The 22,430-nt window shown below is 39.3% G+C and overlaps 1 protein-coding gene across 2 annotated transcripts in view; it reads right to left on the bottom strand.

Annotated features, from left to right (window-relative positions):
- Positions 1-22,430, bottom strand: part of Dnah3 (dynein heavy chain 3, axonemal) — a 266,334-nt gene that overhangs the window by 35,956 nt on the left and 207,948 nt on the right. For both annotated transcript variants that reach the window (XM_083125480.1, XM_083125481.1), the window contains exons 55-60: positions 21,639-21,830; positions 18,074-18,235; positions 15,102-15,238; positions 11,719-11,893; positions 6,224-6,430; positions 1,479-1,686 (exon numbers count right to left, since the gene is read on the bottom strand). In XM_083125480.1, the coding sequence (XP_082981606.1) occupies positions 1,479-1,686; positions 6,224-6,430; positions 11,719-11,893; positions 15,102-15,238; positions 18,074-18,235; positions 21,639-21,830 (1,081 nt within the window). The remainder of the gene's footprint in view (positions 1-1,478; positions 1,687-6,223; positions 6,431-11,718; positions 11,894-15,101; positions 15,239-18,073; positions 18,236-21,638; positions 21,831-22,430) is intronic.

The following is a 22,430-nucleotide window of genomic DNA, read 5'->3' as shown; positions in this document are numbered from 1 at the left end:
AATGTCCCAAAACACGGTGCACATCACTTTCTGTACCGACAGCGTCTGTTTGAATTTCTTCTTGACCGGAGATCCACTATGCCACCAATGCATTGACTGCTGCTTGGTTTTCGGGGTGAAGTGCGAAATCCACGTCTCATCGCCCGTGACGATCCTGTCAAGGAAATCATCGCCGTCATCATGGTACCATTGCAGGAATGTCAGTGCTGCTCCTGAACGTTTCATTTTGTGTTCGGGTGTCAGGTTTTTCAGCACCCACCTGACACACAATTTTTTGAACAGCAGGCGCTGCGTGACAATCTCATGCAACACGGATCGCGATATCTGCGGAAAAAGGCTACTCAACTCCGTAATCGTGAGGCGACGGTTCTCTACGATGCGCTGCCGCACTAGCTCAACCAGATCATCAGTGATGAGGGACGGACACCCACTGAGCTCTTAATCATGAACACTTTGACGACCTTCCGAAAACTGCCGACACCAGTGACGCACCATCTGCTTACTCATAATGTTCGGCCCATAGACCTCACAGAGCTGACGATGAATGTCAATTGGCGCAGTGCTTTGTGCATTCAGGAACTTTATCACCGACCGAACCTCGCATGCGGCGGGAGAAGGAATACGAGCTTCCATTTCGGACCACTGCTGCCTCGCTACTGGCATGCGGCGGGAGAAGGAATATGAGCTTTCACTTCGGACCACTGCTGCCTCGCTACTGGCGCTGGGCGGGATCTGTCCGCCTGGCATATGATTGATACGTCTTAGCTCTGCTGCGCATGCGCAATTTACACGGCTCATTATGTTTACTTTCACGGGAAAAAAATAGGGAAACTTACTTTCTGGATGGACCTCGTAGTACTGCGTTTGCTGCTGCTACTAATGTTCGAAGTAACTATTATGTAATCTTGGTTGTAACACGTACTATATAATTCCTATAAAAAACTTATTGGGTGCTAAAATAAAATAAACTAAAACTGCTACTGCTGCTACTGCTACTGCTACTGCTACCGGCGGTGGCGGCAGCAGCAGCAGCAGCAGGAGTAGTAGTAGTAGTAGTAACACAATTTTAAATACCGATAATGCAATAATTTTAAAAATGAGCCCCTCTTTGACAAACTTCTGCATATGACACTGGTCTGTATCAATATTTTTGAGGGGAGGGGGTGTCCTCGACATCTTCGATTTGACCCCCTGCTCCACTAGGAAAATTTCTGGCGACGACCATGCCGATGAAGGAACACTCACAATGAATACCAATGCCCACACCAGGACTTTAACTCAAGAACTTCAGTGGTGAGATCAAAAGTCGACATAATGTGTCTTGGCCACATAGTTGGCAACAATAAATTATCTGTTTGGATCTACAAAAGACAATGCATATTATGTACTCCACTTCGGTTTTTGTCCACCCCGTGAATTGGTTAAAAAGGCAGACTACACTTCAACATTTTAGAAAGAAAAGACATGCCATATTTTACCATTCTGCAATATGGAAACAGGAAAAGCACCAGATGGATAGCTCGTTAACCACAGACGAAAATTCTTGTGCGTGTTGTCGGGAATAATCACTTCCTCGCACATCTTTTCTAAAGCTGGCATCCAACTTACAGCAAGATGGCAATTCTGCAACACGACCCAGGCTCCATTTTTTAGACCAGCATTTATCATGCCTGCAGCAATTGGGCCCTGAAACACACAACAGCAAAGGGGAATAACATTTTGTAAGCAAGATAATGCAAGTTTGTAGCAACTGTTATGTTATGTTTGTAGCAACAGTGGTATCAGAAAGTATCAGAGTCATTCCATGCCAAATCAACACAGATATGTGCAATTTCAAACCTGACCATCTTCGATTTTCATGAAATTTGGGGAGTTGAAACTATGCATGGAACTTAGTAACTATGAAAATTTTTAGTTTTGTTTGTCTTGTAATTATTAAATTATTCAAGGTCAAAGTTCACATAAATTGCCCTTTTTGAGCCCACCTAGCTATACTAAATGTGCTGTAACTCCGCCCCTATTTCACGTAGGAAAGCTCAAATAAAGCTTATTGTACAGGGAATTGAACAAGCTTTCCAGTGATATTTAACAAGCCTACCTTTGGTTAAAAATGTAATGACCTTGACCTATGACCTTGAATATCTCAAAACAAGTCATCACTAAAAATATATTTGGTCCCTTGTGCCATACTCTAAAACATATCAAAAAATTATTCTGGGACTGCAATGGGATCAGAATATACAAATTAATATGTGTAACTATGACGAGTCAAAAGTCCCTTAACACCCCCTATGAAATGTAAAGGAGTTATCCTGGTTATGAAAGAAATAGGTTAGGCACAGGGAGATCCCTTGCTGTGTGTGTCAAGCACAAGTCCGGTTTATTGTTGACCACCATATTAAATTCAACGCAAAAATTTCAAAGGAAAGGGGGTGATGTGATATATCAAATCTGGCTAGAATTTTACGAGAAATGAAGTGACGAAGGTTTTTCCAACGTATCTTTAACCAGTAAAAAGTTATAAGCATATCTTTCACTTATGATATATGCACATTATAATGTTGTCAATGTTCCTGTGAGCACACTCGTTGACGTCTCTCACACTCACATAGAACATTTGGCAATGTAGCAGGTGCAACATCATCGCAAGCAGCAACTATGCCTTCTCTCAGATGGTCAATATTACAGACTTTTAGTGCATGCGCCATTCTCTTCAAATGTTACTGAAGGTAAAAGTTCTCCTGAGATGTTAGATTTGGGGAATGTGCAGGCCTTTTAATAGATCCCCATCTGCCATCAATCTACCTAGAAATTTACCGTGAAGAAATTGCCACATTGTCCATATAGTGTCTGTCCTGTTTCAAAACTCTGGAAAAGTGCCATATCCCGTAAGCAAGGATGAAAAACCTGTTCATTTAACACATCCAAGAAGCTCTCACAATTTAAGGTTCCGTTGTTGAATATGGACCAACTATTCCCGTTCTCCATACACTATACCACATCATTAGCTTACCAGCAACAACTATTCAGCTGGGATCTGTCTACTGTAGATTATCAAATCACAGGCATTGCATATTCTTTTTATTAACTTCACCGTGAACATAAAAATTAGCTTCGTCACTGAAGAATTTTTCATTCCAAAGGAAGTGTTTGTTTGAGATACCTTTCCCAATATTCTTCACTATTCAACAATTGGGTGAATGTCGATTAAAACCATATGCAATGGTGCGTATACTTCTATCTCTCCCGAGATGTCAGCGTGATCTCGAAGAGTTCCTAACACGTTAGGAGCATTCTAATACTTTGTTTTTAACACCTCGAAAAGGAGGAAATGGTTACAAGCATGCAGTATTAACTTTTTGCTGGTTAAATATATGTTGGAAAAACCTTCGTCACTTCATTTCTCATAAAATTCTAGCCTGATTTGATATATCACATCACCCCCCTTTCCTTTGAAATTTTTGCGTTGAATTCAATATGGTGGTCAACAATATGCCCGACCTGCGCTTGACACACACAGCTAGGGATCTCCCTGTGCCTAACCTATTTCTTTCATAACCAGGATAACTCCTTTACATTTTGTAGGGGGTGTAAAGGGACCTTTGACTCCTCATAGTTCATGTAATGAGGCTTTTATCAGTCGCATAGTTACACATATTATTTTGTATCTTCTGATCCCATTGCAGTCCGAGAATGATTATTTGGTATGTTTTAGAGCATAGCATGAGGGACCAAATATATTTTTTTCACGATTTTTGGTGATGACGTGTGTTTTGAGATATTGAAGGTCAAGGTCATTACATTTTTATCCAAAGGTAGGCTTGTTATATATCACTGGAAAGCTTGTTCAATTCCCTGTACAATAAGCTTTATTTGAGCTTACCTAGGCGAAATAGAGGTTGAGTTACAGCACATTTAGTATAGCTAAGCAGGTTCAAAAAGGGCAATTTATGCAAACTTTGACCTTGAATAATGTAACAATTACAAGACAAACTAAACTAAAAATTTTCATAGATACTAAGTTCCATGCATAGTTTCAACTCCCCAAATTTCATGAAAATCGGAGTTGGTCAGGTTGTGGGCTGTGTTGATTTCATATGAAATGACTCATCAGTTAGAATTTGTTAACCGATACCAACTGATACTTTTCCGGTATTTTGGTATTTCACGGGCTCTACAAAAATGCCTCTTGACATTTTCGTGGAGTCTAATTATTCTGGAAATTATGCAAAATTCGAAGTATCACTTTATTTTGTACCAGTTGTGTGTGAAAAAAACTTCCACTATTATTAATGAATATCGTAAATAACTTTCAATTATTGAAATATTCAAGTATCGGTATCGGTGGGAATCGGTAAAAGTATCGGCATCGGTATCAGTTCAAAGTGGTATCGGTTCAGCCCCTAGTTATGTATTTAGAATTGACACCTTACCACTGAAAATTAACTAAATGAGTGAATTGTTTGGATTCTTTGTGAAATGTTATTGAGATTCTATCTGGTAGGGAGAAACACATTACATTTTTTACTGAAACAGGAAATCCAAAATTACACACTGCAATGTTGATTTTCAGGTGGTAAGTGGTGGTGTGGTGTCAAAGGTGGTAAGTATTTAAATTAGGGATGGTCCGATATAAAATTTTGGCCAATGCCGATAAAGTACAGATATAAAATTTGCCTATACCAATAACCGATATTGGGCCTCCTCGATGGCGCAGTGGTAGCGTTGTCGCCTTGTAATCAAGGGATCCCGGGTTCGATACCCGGTGGAGGCACATAGTGGTTCGGAACCCACTTTAAACTGTAGGTCCAGTCCTAATTAGCCTTACTGTGCATAAAGTGAACTTAAAACACCAACTCAATCAATCAATAACTGATATTCTACCGATCCAATATAAAATCCCAGCTCGTCCTTGAAGAACTTGAATGGATCATTGATCTCTTTAATAAATGCGTGTTTCATTGTGACTACAGTGCAAAAGAAGCTGCATATTTACACATTTACCTTTTCTTTAAGTAGGGCATGGAAATAATTCATAAAAATTATAACAAAATGGCACAATTTTGCACTAAATCATAAGATATTTATAGATATATCAGATTGCTTAAATAATCAATAATTTTACTGATAAACAGATACACCAACATGCCTGTATCGGCAAATACCGATAGAGTACCGAGTAATCGGTCCCATCTCTAATTTAAATTCATGGTACAAACATGGTTGAATACTCTTCATACACAAATATGTAATAATTCCATGACTTTTGTGAAAAATTATATTCACTAATAGATTTTGACAATTAACTGCCAGCATACACAGAAGGTTCTCGATTGATTTTATAATAAATTACATAACAGTTCAAGTAAAACAAAGTACGTGACCATTCTTGCCAATAGTGGGACTGTTATAAAATGTATTAGAATGTCAATCTGTGAATAGTAACAGTGAGTCACCAATATCAATACACAAATAAAGTAAACAACTTTTTTGCAAAAGTCACATGGAATTATTATGAGTTTGAGTTTTCGTTTTACGTACAATTTGTGCAAGTGGAACCCGAACCACCTGTGTCTCCACCAGGTATTTAACCTGGGACCTCTTGATTACAAGGTGACGACTTTACCACTATGCCATCGGGGAGGCTCTGCATGGAATTATTATGTATTTGTTTAAGAAGAGTGGTAAGTGTGTTTTTCACAGCTACATTTTGCCATGAAATGTTACAATATTCTTTGAAAAGAGCCAAGTAAAAAAAAAGTAAAGTGCTCCCCTGTGCTTTGCACCATGTCATGAAGACGTATAGGGGGTGTGGGGTTAGGGCCCCACATATTCTTGATCTTGGCTGAGCTGGGGGTGATGTGATCAGCAACATGCCCTCGGCCGCCTTTACCCCCCAGAGTTTCCTCCAGCTACCCACTTTATACGACACTGGGTGGGCACCAGAGCTGCTTGAACAGGTCAAAAAAGTCCCGGTTCTCCCCTGCCGGGATCGAACCCAGGTCTCTCGCATGGTAGTCAGATGCCCTAACGACTGAGCTACCGCGGCTTCACCAAGCCAAAGAGCCAAGAATGGAAGTAATTCTTTAGAACAAAATATTCTCCCTGGAATATTTTTAATTTTATACTGGACTGCTAGAATATCACTGACTGGTAACTTTATGTTGTTACTTTTTCATTATCATAAAAAAAAAATATTTCGGTCCATCCCCAATGTATTTACCTGTCCTTGTCCAAGAGAAATGGTTTGGAACTTATCCCCTTTCTGCCCTCTGTCCTTGGCGAACTTAGAAAGCCCAGCCATGGGGTCAGAACCAGGGGAAAGAATGAAGACCAGTGGCGAACAGCAGTAGGAGTCATTGTATGATCCCAAGAGATCAAACGGTGGAGGCTCTATGTATGTTTGGCCCATGTGGTCAACAACAAATATCTGAAAAAAAACAAGAAGAATATTTATATTAGACTCTTCATTCTAGTCATTCATTACTTAGAACAGGGGTTCCCAAACTTTTTCGCTTCAAGGTACCCTAAGTGTTTCAAGATTGTTCTGTGGCACCCAAGTCAGTGTGTAGGCCTATCTAACACTTGCAAAGCTCAGACAGTAGGTTAGGTTGCTTCCCTTAAGTTAAACAATAAACATATATTTCAAATTGAGAAACACTTTATGTGCAAAAAGTACTAAATAAACACATATTTGGAACAATTATATCATTGACTGAATTTCAGTGAATATATTGGAACATTTTGCTGCATATTTGACATTTTTGTTGTTTCATTTAAAATAATATAGGAGTTGTTCAAATGAAACATAAGACAGGGGTCAAGACAGTGGCGGCTCGTGGTCTGGCTCTATGGGTGTGCACTTCAGTCTCGCATCCAGCAGAAGTGTAGCACCACCCCTGTGAAATACTCACACCCGTTTTTGCGTACATAATGAAGCTTAATATATTGGCAACCCAAGTTTTGATCATCTTTCACTGAAAATGGGGCTATGACAGAGTTATACGTATTTCATGATTTCTTAAAACAATTTTTTTTACAAATTTCAAATATTTAGGAAATTATCCAGCCAATCTCGAGAAGAGCGATGTTATTGTGCAGTATGTAATTCAGCATTTGATAACCTGACAAAATCACTCAAAACATAGAAATATCAAACAACAATATCAATACTATTGTCGATTTGCAAAATATTTCGTAAAAACTTTCTCCTCGGCTCTGCTGATATTAATAAACAAGGAGAATAATAACATTGGCGTACACCAAAGAAGCCGATCCAACTACCACATGGAGGAAATCAGTTGTAATCTATCTAGCTGTTGTTTACGTATTTCTAATGACAGACTGATCAAACCAAGCAAACCAAGCGAAATCAAGAGAATAATAAATGTTAAAGCAAATAACAGTACTCACTAAGTTCACACTGCCCTGCTTCGTAATCGTACTTCAGAATATTCCTTCTCTTCCGCCGTATCCATATACGTATTACTGCAGTTGCTACAGGCTTTGTAGCTAACTTTCCTCCAAAAATTCAATAACGTTAAGTCTGCTTTCACTATGTACTGTTTCCCTATTCATTATGAAATCAAACACTTTGCACTGAAACAGGAACGGCCTTTTGCCTTTTGACAGCGTTAAATAATTTTGTAATGCAGTAACAGCCACACAATGCAAAACAGCTGACTATTTGATGCATGCTCACTCCCCGCGGATTGATAATTCAGCTACTGCGCCACAGAGGCCATTTATTTTGACCAAGATGCACAAAGCTAAGGCATGCTTAAAACACCCATTTTGGTTTCAGTTGCCCTCACCCTCTCCTCCTTTACTTCCCCTGTTATGCTCGGGACAATATACCATCGAAATTTTACTTTCATAAACAAAACACCTCAATTTGGGATGATTTATGGGTTGCATCGACTGCGTCACACGATCTCCAATAGAATGGGTTTGCAACACTACATTTTCTCGCACACAGATCGCTGCGTTCACAGCCTTCCTAAATGATGCAACCTCCCCTCACATGGCGCTCAAGCCAAAACACCCGATCAGCGTCCTCTACGCGACTGCTGCAACAGCGTCATAGGGAGTGAAGCTAACATTGTGGGCATGGGAACACTTGATGTTTCGAAGGAGATAGAGTTCAATAAATAAGTATAATAATAATGATTTGCATTACAGATTTATTTGGGTGTGCACGTGCAAATGTGCGAATACGCAGAAGCCACTACTGGGTCAAGATACTAACACTGTATGTATTATAATGACAGTATACTCAGAAGAGTTCCAGTGAGCCTAAACACAGGCCCCCCCTTACCATTTAGGTAATGGTCTCAAGGCTTAACAAGTTTCTGTAAATGCTCTGCACAGAAGTATGCTGGTTGCTGGTGGAATCACTTTCCCACAGCATCAAAAACCTCTCGATCAGAGGTGAAACGTTATTGAAATTCCCTTCAGGGCCTGACATAGTACACAAAAGGAAATGTCCAGGCTGTAAGGTGGGTGGTTAATAATCTCCCAGTAGAAATGTTGCAGAGTGTCAGCTGTTGTGTGTGGCATGTGAGCTCACTTATGTACAGGGTGTCCAGAGTGGGACTGACAGTTTTTTAAAGTGTGTTATTTTAACATGGTAAGGAGTAGCTAGAAATTAAAACATACATTTTAAAGACAAATTCACCAAGTTTGGAAGCAGTTACAGCTCAGTATAGCTCCACATGAGCTCCATTTGTTGCATGGAGAATGTCCAGCCTGTATTCAATCTCCCTTCATGTATTCTATAGCATCTGAGGAGTTCCAGAAGCAAGAGCATTCTGAACAGTCCTGCAGTTCTTGTAGGTCATGTATCTTTTAACCAGAATACACCATGTATTTGACGTACCCCCAAAGAAATAGGTCCAGAGGGGTAATGTCAATCTTCTGTGGAATTTCAATGACAAATGAATGTCTTTTCGGCTTGCCATGTGGCTTAATTTCATGCAACAACTGAACCTTGTATGTGCACAAACATAAGCTTTTGTACACCACTACGTGAAAAGTGGACCTTGGAATTCCTAGCTGCCTGCTCGTCTCCTGTATTGACTTCCGTGGACTATGCATGTTTTTTCCTATACTGATGCCATTTTTGTTTGAGCGACACTAGCACCACGACAGTTAGTTGCACATGTTGCTACCTCTATTTGGTGCACGGTCCATAAATCTTAATCTTAAACCTCAGCTAGTATATCATCAGGGTAGGGTTCTTTGTAGACAACGAAACCAGACAGGATGCCTTCCAATGGAGACGTTTAAACGAAAATATTATTTAAACACAGGATACATGGATTCAGAATATTTACATGATAAGTTATGTTCTTCTATAATTCTTATTTACAGTTCATTTTCATTTCAATATGCTTTTCATTATTTCTTTTGTTGATTTGTATATTCTTCTCTCTGGACTTCCTTTGTAAGGTACGATCTGGATCTGGACTTCCTTCGTAAGGTACAATCTCGATCTGGACTTCCTTCTCAATATGGAGGATCTGGATCTGGACTTCCTTCTTAATGGATGTTCTGGATCTTGACTTCCTTCTTAATGGACGTTCTGGATCTGGACTTCCTTCTTAATGGACGTTCTGGATCTGGACTTCCTTCTTAATGGACATTCTGGCATTCTGGATCTGGACTTCCTTCTTGTCTTCTTTGTGAACTTCCCTCTGGATTTCCATTTATTTATGTTTTTGACGATTTAATGAATTCCTTTATCCTTTTTCCAGCTTTTTCCTTTAAGCTTTGGGAATTATACTAATATCCTCCCTTGCGGCTGCGATTGGAACGTGCCAACACTAACTGGGTACAACAGAGTGTATACTTGGTGCCAAACGATTGACACACGCATCCAAGTAGGTGCTACGGCTGAAACGCGCAACCAGAAGTGCTGTGTGGCATCGAGTGGAACATGCCACCACTGATGTAAACAAAATTTCCACTATGGGCATGGTAAATCAATCAGACAGATGCAATATCTGTTCAAAGACACAAACTTGTATCAGTGCTTTGACTTATTTAATTTTCGTATTAACTTACATATGATCACTGATTTGATTTACTGAATATATATATTAATTTATTTTTTTTATATTTATTCTTTATCTTCTTATAGTATATTTATTGTTTTTCATCTTTCCCATTAGTTTTATTCTTATTTATATAGTAATTCACATATGTTATGTTAATTCTTAATCTTGCACGCCTGGTGCTGCCATCTCTGTTCTGCTTTGGCAAACTATTTACATTATTTTGTCCTATTGGGTACGTAACAATGTATGAAAATTTGCTGAACCAAATTCACAAATGTATGATTGCTTTTGTGGTGGCCGCGGTGGCTCAGTCGGTAACGTGTCTGACTACCATGCTCAAGGTCCCGGGTTCGATCCCCAGCCGGTTCAAATCTGGGAACTTTTCTAACGGTGGAAGCGGCCCCGGCGCCCACCCAGCGTCGAATAACATGGGTACCTGGGGGAAACCCTGGGGGGTAAAGGCGGTCAGGGGCATGATGCTGATCACATCACCCCCACTCACGACCAGATCAAGAAAGTGTGGGGCATTACCCCCACACCCCCTATACACCTTCATGGCATGGTGCTATGCACAGGGGAACACTTTACCTTTATGATTGCTTTTGTAATGCTTTGTTAACAAAAAACTTGGTTTTTGAAATGTAACAACTCTTTAAAAACTGACAGTTACAATCTGGACACCCTGTATTTATTACACACCACCATCATCATGCTCTATTCAGCAGATGCTTCACACAGACTGACAGCATTGCATGCAGTGTTGCCATCATCCCAGCCATCAAATATTTGCACTGTTGCCAGCTCTGTTTCATTTGAATGACCTGTATACAAAAGCTAATAGTAATTTATTGTATGTAATCAACCTTCTCACAAGCATGCACAAGTAGAATGGGTAATATTTCAGGATATTGCTATGAACTTTTCTTAAAAGGTGGTATTTCATGCCACATGCCATTAACCTATTAAAAATTAGATAAAATCATAACACGACTTTCTTTTGTCCTCCAAATTTGCAGGCTGACTTTGAACCTTAGAGGATGGGGGAAAAGAATTTGTTGTGGTAGGGTTAAAACATTGTTAAAATATTGTATAGGTGATGTACCATATTTCCACTTCCAAATTGAATTGTTTTTTCCCCCACTTAATTTCTAATGACCAGCCTTCATTAATGAAGGTTTCAGTATCTGGGATGTTCCAGAAGCCGTAACCTTTGTTAATGAATGCAATGGTTTGAAATTAATCAGGAAAGAAAACAATCAAATTTGCAAAGAGGAATTACAATACATCACCTATACAATATGAAAACCATGTTTACCACACCCACCATGAAGAGTTAAAATAGATTAACCCCATCATGAAACATTGGAGGACGAAGCAGGGTATAAAAAAAAGTAAAGTGTTCCCCTGTGCATAGCACCATGCCATGAAGGCGTATAGGGGGTGTGGGGGTAACGCCCCACACTTTCTTGGGGGTTGTAATATTATTTTGTTCTTAAATTCTACATTTTTGTTGAAGAAAACATGTTCAATATATTTAGTTTCTAGTCCGAATTTAATGATTAGTGATAGTACACTAAAGAAAAAAAACTAGTTGAATGCAAAGTACTAGTTATAATGTTTTCATGTTGACTTCATACAACACAAAACATTTATGTATCACCTGAACAGCTGGGACCATTTTATCCGGACGAACGCATCGGAGGACCACCAGCCTGTCAAGCCCTGTAACATTCTCAAACGGTTCTGGACATGGCAATTCTTGAGGATTTGGAGCATCATACCATTGCTTCCACTCATCAAGCTTTTCAACAAAGGATGCCCTGAACTCTTTCAGACTGAAATAAATAATAAGAATGTAAGTGACACGACAATAAAAAGTGTGATAAGTATTACCAGAGAGTAAGAATACAAGTATCTTCGAATTATTAAAATTACATTAACATAAAATCTAATAATGCCCTTCAGTGTAAGTTTGATAGGTATGGACCAATGTGAAATTTTCCCCTGATACCAATACAGTACTGACAAGGACTTTACTGGTAACTGATACTCTATCAGTCTGATACAAAATTAAAGAAACTGAATGGTTCATAAAAAAAGAAAATGCATGTTTAGGCATTTGTTTTACAAAACCAAGGCATATGTATTATACATTCAAAGGGACATCCTGGTTTGGTGCCCCATGCAGTCTTCTGGTTCTTAAGCTGCCACTGCTGCTTATAACAACTGTATAATACAAAAGGAATAATTCTACAATGCAAGCAATATGTACGTGGGCTATCCAGAAAGTAACTTACATTTTGGAATAAATAAAACCCAAGTGAAGGGGAACATTTTTTATTATATACATTTGAAAGTCAAACTCTTACACTATTTTTCAACATAGTCTCTGTACAAATTGAGACACTTATCATAACGGTGAACCAGCTTATTATTTCCATCGTCATAGAATTTTGTCACCTGGGACTTCATCCACTCATTCACGCCTGCCTGCAGTTCCAAGTCACTGTTGAAGCTCGGAATTTTGGTACCAATCTTGCACAAAACTTATGGTAGCCTAGCTTTTGCGGCACAATCTCATGCAACAAACTTCGTGAAATTTGAAGAAAACTCAAGCGAGAGCTCCGTAACTGTGAAGCGGCAGTTTTCACGAATCTTTGCATTAATTTTCACCACCAGTTCATCAGTCACAATGCTCGGTCGGCCACTTCGCTCTACATTGTGCACATTAGTGCAGCTATTTTTAAACATATTGCACCACTGCCTCACTCCACCTTCACTCATTGCATCATTTCCATACACCTCACAAAGTTGCCGATAAATTTCAATTGTGTTTTTTTCCCCCCCCCAACAAAAATCTAATCACTGACCGCACTTCACAACTCGCGGGTTTTTAATTGCAGCACACATTTTAAACATTCACAGTGAACACAGCAGAAGCAACATGAACTGCACGCTACCACAGCTGGATGAGTCCACCAAAACGTAAGTTACTTTCTGCATAGTCCACGTATATACGAGGGCTAGTCAAAAAAGAGCGAGAATGATTTTTTTTTTTAAATCAGACAGTAAACATGCAGCGGTGAAACTAATTTGCATGAGAAGAACATGTCTCATGGAATCTGCAGATAAAATTGCAAGCGCGTTTGCGCATGCATCTTGCAACACTGCACAAACAAAACACGAATGGTCAGATGTCTCATATGGAAAATGGAGTCGGTCCATGAGGGGCAGTACGTGACTTTGAAATTTTGCGTCCGTCTGCAGAAATCTGCCACGGAAGCATATGGATTGTTTCAGCAGGCATACGGTGAAGACGTCCTTCCACAATCAACCGCATTTCGGTGTTCAAATAGTTAAAGGAGGGCCATGTTTCGACCACAAAGCAGAGCAGCCCGGATGATCCAGCCACCGCAGTGAACAAGATCATGATTAACACAGCTGCCATCAATGTTCGGGAAGATCGCCAAATAACAATAGATGAAATGGCGGACGTGTTACACATTTCCCATGGTAGTGCGTTCACTATTCTGCACGATCGTTTGCACATGAGACACGTATGTGCAAGATGGGTGCCAAGATTGCTAACGCCTAAACAGAAGCACCCGGTCAAGAAGACCTACAACAACGGCTGGGGGTTCGTCGGGCTGATCACCCGTCACCCCAATACTGGTCTAAGACCTCCATGCTATAACAGGTGACGGAGGAACAGTGTGGGAGGGAGACCAGCAGTCGGTAGGTAAGCCAAGGCCCTTCAAAGGGCTGTAGCGCTGTGGGTTTTTACTTGAATTCCATCATAACTGGTGATGAGAGTTTGTTTCACCACTACGATCCCAAAAGCAAGCAGGCGAGCACAGTCTGGAAATCACCCAGTTCTCAGATTCCAAAGAAAGCCAAAGCTGTCCCGTCGGCAAATAAGGTAATGGTGATTTCCTTCTTCGACTACTGTGGAATGATCTACCAACATGAAGTGCCCCCACATACCACAATTACTGGGCAATATTATGTGACAGTTTTGAAGACCCTGGCTGAACACATCTGTCGAAAACGACCTGAACTGCATCCATCTGGTTTGCACCTACACCAGGATTATGCATGCCCTCATGTTTCCAACATTGTTGCCCAATATCTGGCTAGACAAAATATTGAATGTGTCCCGCACCCTCCATACAGCCTGGATTTTGCTTTGTGAGACTTTTTTCTGTTCCCTCGTCTGAAATCGGAGCTGCGGGGCAAGTGTTTCGACTCATCAAAGGCCGTTCTGAGGAAGGCAGAGGCGGTTCTGAAGACGTTGTCAAAAAACGGGATCCAGCACGTTTTCCAGGACTGGCACACATGTTGGGCCAAGTGTATACAACTTGATGCGGACTACTTCGAAAATGACCATATCAACCTGGACCCTACCTAATGTATTTCATAAGTAAATGCATTCTCATTCTTTTTTGACTAGCCCTCGTACAAGAAGAATTACTTTTATTGTACAGAGTGGGGCAGGAAAACCTGATGTTTTTTAAAATGATATAACACAGTAAATAAAGAATTCGTCTTTATTCATATGCTAGCCTTACAACCATGTTATTATGATTTACATCAACATTAAGTGCAGAAAATAACATCCTGCAAATGACACCCATTTCAATGTTTCAACAATGAAAGCACGGTGTGTTGTGTTCCATGGTAACTGAAATGGCAGCTAGGGAGGGGTGGAATTCTCACCATCTCCCCTTCCATGATGCCACCACGCAATAACAAAACAACAATCGGCAGGTTCCTTTTCCCAGAGAAGAGAAGTTTCAGCAACCAACTCCAGCAGTGTTGACAACAAAACGGGGGCAATTTGCAAGATGTACTTAATGTTGGTGTAAATCTTTTCTTTTTCAATAATAATAGCATAGATGTGGCTGTTAAAGCTAGCACATGAATGAGGACAAGCTCTTTTTATTTACTGTGTTACATCATTTTAAAAATCGACAGGTTTTTCTGTCCCACCCTGTATATTACCTAGTTTCTTGAATTAGTTCCAAGATTTGATAAGAAATTTACCTTGGAAGGGATGATGCTCGAACTATTTCAGCCCATGACTTATCCATTAGCCATGACTCAGCAGGATTTTCGTAAGGATTCTCAAAGGCAATACCACCAGTCAGCAGGAAAGCCCACACATCCTTATCCACATCTCCCTAGAAAAGAAAAGAACAGTGGGAGAAATATATGATATCACTTGTTACAGGTTAAAGGCAAAATTCTTTCCTATGCATTGCACCATACCAATTTTCCATATATTACAGCTAAATGAATAAAAATATGAGAAAAGTTGGTTTACCGACAGTAAAAGTGATAACATGGAGAATACATCACTGACAATCTGATATTCAGACAATGGTGTGACATTGGTCAATATCGTCTAGTAGAAGACACCTGATCATTACTTAAAAGTGTAAGTTCAAGACTGTTTAAGTACTGTACTTACGAGTGTATAATGTGTGTGCGTGTATAATGCGCACCCTGGTTTTTGATGAGGAAGAGCAACAAATAATTATGTCTCGCATACAATGTGCAGTAGAATTCAGGTTCAAGGAATGGCTTTCTATGTTGTAGGTCATAAAGCTGTTGCTATGCCAATCAAGAGCGAATGATATCATACCTATTCAATGAGTCACTCTTGCTATGTGGACCAAGAGGAGAATAAGTCTTGTGTATACAAAAAGTAGGGACATTGAATTTTCGTGATGCACGAAATCGCGAAATGTGAAAAAAAAATGCAATTTTGAACATTCTGCACGTAACTACACCCCCAATGATGAAATATGCATGTTTTATTCGTGAAGTAATGTGAAATGTGTGCCTTTCCACGAAATGAACACTTTTTTGCGAAATAACCGTGAAATATCATCAATTTAAGTAACACGCAAAAACCCGCAATCGAGGTTGTGCGCGCAAACTGTTGATTTGTAATGAAACGTTTGCCTAAAGTTTCCTACCACTTGCAGCTGAAGAACGTTTTATCTTCGATCACATCAGGAAGATGCTGCAAATTGGGATTTCCCATGCACATAATCTCAGTTCGAAAACTTCGCTCCCTGTCAAGCTGCATTCCTTTCTTCCCCCGAATATGCAATTTAGAAATGAAGTTATTTTGTGTTGATGTCTTCTTTTTGGTTGGACAGCTAAGTACTCTATGTATACAGTATATAAAAATGAAGTAGTTTATCAATTTATAGCTCCTTTGTATGTTGTTTCCTCTCATGATGAAAAAGTGTGTGCCATTTTTATTTTTTTTTCACCGCCGGTATATACCACTGATCTAACATTTTATTTAACCCCTCTCCTCAGTTTTTATTTACCATAAATTTGTATCCCTAACAATAAGTCACCAACCCACACCACCTCCCCCTTTCCCTCCCTCCACTGTGTTTAGCATCCCAAAGCTTTCACTTCAGCAAGCATCTTGTTTATTCTGTAGTAGAAGAAAGTGAGATCAAAATTATGTTATCGATTGCAGTGCCAAGGAAGTTATCTTCCATTGTACGTATCTTGTCCAACAAATACCACTGATACACATACCGAGTGACGGAAGGTGCATGGTCGAATTCTGCTAGAATGGTGCAGCACTGCTTTTCTTGGTGTCACGAAATGTTCCGTTAAAAAATAGAAAATCATGGCAAATGGCCATTTAATTTTAATAGTTTTTTTAAAAAAATATTATTATTACGAAACAAATCCAACCTGGTCACTTGTATTTGTGCCTGTTGATATATACACAGTGGCATAGTGAAAACATGAATGGTTTTAAAGTTGGCTGTCCAAATTATTCCATTCATAAATGCACTACAGTTTTTGGGGGCAAATATTTTGGAAAAAAAGTGCACATTATACATGAGTAAATATGGTATTCTTTTTTTAACATCATTGTTACTACTGTACTGAGCAACATAAGTACAAAATTCATAACCATACTGCATTTCACATTTTTCACACACTGTAATTTTTTGTTATATTGTTCTTTTTTTTGCCTCTTCTGATTCTTCCTAGGTTATTCCATATAGTCAAGAGTCTTTTGTAATTCAAGTTATTCTTGGCCCTGTCAACCTCAAATTATTAGGACTATGCAGTGTGTTTCAAAAAGAATGTCCCAATTTCAAATAATTATATTTAATAATGAAAGTGTGTTACATGTACCCAACAAATTACAAAGTATTAACTAAGTCCTCAAATTTCAATCACCATACTATAAATGCTCTATGTGCCCTCCATCCGCTGCACGGATAACATCAAGACGATAGCTGAATTCGTTCCAAACGTGTCTTTTTCCATAGAATTTACTGCAGCAGTGATTCTGTCCTTGAGCTCATCCAAGTCAATAGGTAATGGTTCTTTGCCACTGGTGGATCATTCTTGAAACGATCTCAAAACACACGCTGCACCGTAATTACTGACTCAATCTTTCTGAATTGGATAACGCAAAATGCCTTCTGTTGCATAGATGCCATCTTGTGAATGACTAAGGTTAGTGTCTATTTGGGCACAACTAGTGGTATCTAGCAGCGGTCATTTTAAACTCTAGGCCACGAAGGATCAAATAGTGCAAGTTTCATTCACTGGCGGTGCGTGATTGCGCAGATATAAGGTTTTAAAATTGGGTCATTCTTTTTGAAACACACTGTACTGTTATCACCAATAGGGAACCAATTAATTTATTCCATGACTGCCATACACAGTATATTTCTAGATTACAATCAGCTACTAGTTTCAGAATACTGTACATCACATTAGCAAAATTACTATGTTACGTATGTAGCCATCTTGGTGGAGTTTACTCAGAGTCTTGCCACTGAAGATTCTTGGTCTGAGTTCCAGCCTGGGCATGGATGTTTGTGTATTTCCTTCATCAATTCTGTCTCATCATGATTCATCCTCATTGTCACAGTTGGCACAAAGATGCAGAAAAGCTATGTAAAATAAGAAAAATACCACAATACAAATACACCATCAGCAGAATGTATATATCAACATACCTTCGCCTTCATAATTCCTATACACAGTACGAATGAGAATATTAATTTATCTTTCTCAAAAAGAGAACGGCATACATTCCTGTAAATGCTGTTGGAGAAATAGTCGTTCAGGTTGAAGATACGCTCAGACAAAACAGGAGATTGTGTGCTGGTGTCTATGGACTGAAATTAAAAATATAAGAGTGTTAATTATTCAATAAAGTGTTAAATATTATCTGAATCAATCAATTGAAATCTATCCCAGGAAAGGTCATTATAAACTTGAACAATTGTGGAAATCGAGAGGAATTCATAGGTTGGCTTGGCAGCTAAGTGGTATAGCAGTGGCATGGAATGTCAAAGAGACAGGTTCGATCACTGAGTGTGCAACAATTTTTAAATAACATTTCAGTAAATTATTCCACAATTATTTCACATGATACATAGGCCGAGCTCCATGGCAGAGTGGTTAGCACAGCATGCTACAACTCTAAGGGTGGGTGTTAATCAATTTCATCACTCATCTTCATCTTTGCGATTAGCCAGAAGTGAAACAAAAGTGAAGTAAAATAAACCAAACCATTCAATTAATCAACCACACAATACATATATTGGAGTTATTTGATAAGAAAGGTAAATGACTCATAGATGGCAGCACTACAAAAGACATTCCATTACCATCTTACACCATACTTCAGATAAGCTCGTGCTGAGTTTCAGTTTTGAACAATCTGCAGTTTTTGTTTGGCAGTTCAAAACAGATGACACTGTGGGGATTTCCGAACACAGTAGGCAGAAAGGAGGTTCATATCATTATCAAACTTTATTTTTTGAAATGGAAATTAGTTTCCCAGGGCAAACCAATATTAATTCTTACAGGTTGGTAAATTTAAATGTGGTTAAACAATTACTGAAGATGGACACCATAGTGCATGCGCACAAACAATACAGAAAAAATCTGACAAAATTTCTATAATTAGCTGAAAAAATACACTTACTAATTAAATTGTTTATCTTTAATTATCCCATAATCGTCCCAACTTCAAATTTAGTTATGCTATAGTGTTACCTTGTGTTAACAATATATTTCAGTTCCAAGGAAATCGCAGATATGCATTTTCAAAAGTTCAAGGTCCAAATGTTGAAGTGGATGAGCTTGAAAACATTTTGTTCTAAATATAGTGATGTGATACACCGCTGGAAAGATTATTTCATGTACTTTCAAACAAGACTACAACCAGCTCTCTACATCAATTAGGGAAAGAGCAATTATCCATGAAAGTCTCGGGCGTGGACTAAAAATCAACAATTTTTTTTGGTATTTTCGAGCCCCCAAAACTCCACAACTATGCCACACAGGAAGTTACAATCTCTCAGGATTTCATATCTTCACAAAGACTACCAAATAGTAGAGTTTGATAAAATTCTGAGATGGTTGGGTTGTGGCCTTTGTTGATTTGGAATGGAATGACCTGGAAACAGTAAGTAGATGTGAATGAATATGAAAAATTTTTGGGTGTGTAATGCATATGGGCATTTTGCACCCATCAAAGAACATGAGGAAATATCCTTTTATCTAAAACCTTTACTTCAAAGTTAAAAAAGGGGTGTAAAGAGTCCCATGAGAAAGGTTAAAAGAGCAAGGTTGTAAAGAGACCTGCACAGGACATACACAACATGTAAAAAAGGTACGGAGAGTGTAAAAACTTCCTCAGAAACAGTGTAAGAGGCTGCCTCTTTCAAAAAGCTAAAAACATTTGTTAAACATGGATGATACACAGTTGGGAAAATTAAAACTTTGTCTGAAGAAAGTAAAATCAGCACATTCGATAAGAATACGCTGAACATTTAAAGTAACATTACACACAGAACGCATTGGAAGGTCCAGCCCTTGCAGCAAATAACCATGGGTGAAGTGGCTGTGTCCAATTTGAAGTCTAGTTAAAATGAGACCTTCTCAAAGGGACAGTTAGAGGAACGTCATGCATCAATGGTGGGCTTGTCTCCATTGAACATGTTTACATTATCTTACTACAAGAGTAATTGGTCATGAGGAAACGTTGTGCTGTATTTTCTCATGTTAAACAAGAAATATAAAATATTCTCCATGGCTAAAAATCATGAATAGAAGTTTAAATTGTTGAATCATCTATCCTACTCACTGGGTTTAGCCTATTTTGCCTTTCATCTGTTTTCAAAACTCATATATTGCTCAGAGGACCAGAACATTCTGAGAACAGTGAAGTGGTACACGTGTGAATTATTATTTTGCAGGAATCGACAAATTGATGCATAAAAGTGGTACAATATACAGGGTGGAGCATATTTTTGTGGTACAATATACAGGGTGAAACATATTTCATCTACCAATATGAGTTAGCAAATCCTGCCAGAAAGGGCATGCCCATGTATGGCATACCTACATCCGTGGACAGTTGGGAGTCAGGCAATTAGTATACTATGGAGTGTTGACAGGTGTAGACATGGATTGTGGTGGTGGAAGTCTTCGTGTAAAATGGCACCGGGCACTGCAGCGGAACAATGAAGATAGCCATGCACCTGTTCCGGAGACACACAGCATTCTGAAGGTGGGTTAGACAGTGAAGAGCCACGGGAAATGTTCTGAACCATCAGTCACCGTGAAATACATGCTATTCCACAGGATATGTTGAGATGCGCATCATGAAAACCTTCCCGCATCGTTTGAACAGTGCATCCTAGCAGAAAGAGGATACTTAGAGGACATTATTTTAAAGGTGCACTGATGTCTATAGTGTCCATATGTATTAAATGCCCATGCGTATATTTTTATTTTATAACCACATGAAGTTACTTCAAGCCTCACCGTCTTCTTTCAGTTATCATTTGAAGTTGGTAGATACAATATGTGCCACCCTGTATATACATAAACATACATGCACGGAAACAAACAAACATACAGGGGTCGACATAATGACAGTTGGGTGTCAGACCTCCTCTAGCAATGACAGTTGGGTGTCAGAGGTAGTCCACACTACCGTCTTATTGTACGGGAATTTTTAAATGAGCACTTCAGGGAGTGGATAGGGAGAAGAGGTACCATGGAGTGGCCTGCAAGATTTCCAGGCTTAACCTCATGTGATTTCTCCATGTGTGGAATTCTGAAAGACAAAGTTTTTGCCCTGAAGCTGCAAGATTTGGAACACTTGAAAGAACTTACAAACTTAATTTTTCACAAATATTCACACCACAATTGTGTAATAGCATCTGTAAATCAGTGTTGAAAAAGGTGAAAACAATGGCGGCCATTTTGAGGAGTTGTTGTAACAGGTAATTCATATTTCTATGTAAATACAAACAGTAACATAATTTACATTTTCGGTAAACTGACTTATGCAGATACCTGTATATAATGCAAGTAAAATGTACTTACAAGAAGAATTCTAATTCACAAACTTAATGACGTGAGAATATAAGGAAATAGCATGTAATAATAAATACCAATAAAAACATTAAATTTAAGTCAAAACATGAAACCATCAGCAATTGCTCACTTACTACATTTGCCTCATTCCCTTGTTACAAATGGACAAGCATGAAAACGTACCTGATGATACAGATTAATGAACCATGCAAGCGAGTACTGATACATTGGATCGATATTGGCCAGTTCCGTTATACAAAAGAACAGTGTCGAGGAGTGAAGGGAGACGGGCGTGTATCCATCTCTTGCTTCATCTATTTCGGCTTCCGTTGCCGCGGCAACCTGCTGCTTCTCTTGAATTTCTTGAGAGAGTATCTGCATTCATAGAAAAAGTCCAATATAAAATTGTGAAAGAGCAGGTTTCATTACATTTTACGGTCAATAAATAACCGGATTAATGCCATGAAAAAGTGAAATAAAGTGACCTAGCAAAGAAACTTATGGGATATGTAGGCTAGGCTGAGGTACGCCACATGTCTGCGAGACGAGTTCCAGACCACGTCGCTAGGTGGCAGCACTGGCAGGGAAGGGAGGTTGTGTATGTGCAATGTGCCTCCAAGGTGCCAGTCAGTCATTCAGTGAGGTGAGTCACAGTGTCAGGTGCCACAAAGGAGGTTCAGCAATCCGTGATACAGTTTTTGACGGCAGAGGGCAACACACCAGGGAACATTTACGAGTGTATGAGGTCATCAATGGCAGGAATGGACTCATCCGTAATGGCACATTTAGGGCGCCCACTAAGTGCCGCATCAGACACTGTTGTGTCTCTTGCTCGAAAACGACCAGCCCACTCATACACTTGTGTTCGGGACATGCACTCACCACCATACACAGCACCTCACTGAATGACTGACTGGCACCTTGGGAGGCACATTGCACATACACAACCTCCCTTCCCTGCCAGTGCTGCCACCT

The sequence above is a fragment of the Lepisma saccharinum genome, chromosome 7 (assembly GCF_977018435.1).
Source record: "Lepisma saccharinum chromosome 7, izLepSacc3.1, whole genome shotgun sequence".
NCBI lineage: Eukaryota > Metazoa > Arthropoda > Insecta > Zygentoma > Lepismatidae > Lepisma > Lepisma saccharinum.
The sequence above is the reverse complement of the archived record's forward strand: the minus strand, read 5'-3'. Positions and strand labels throughout refer to the sequence as shown.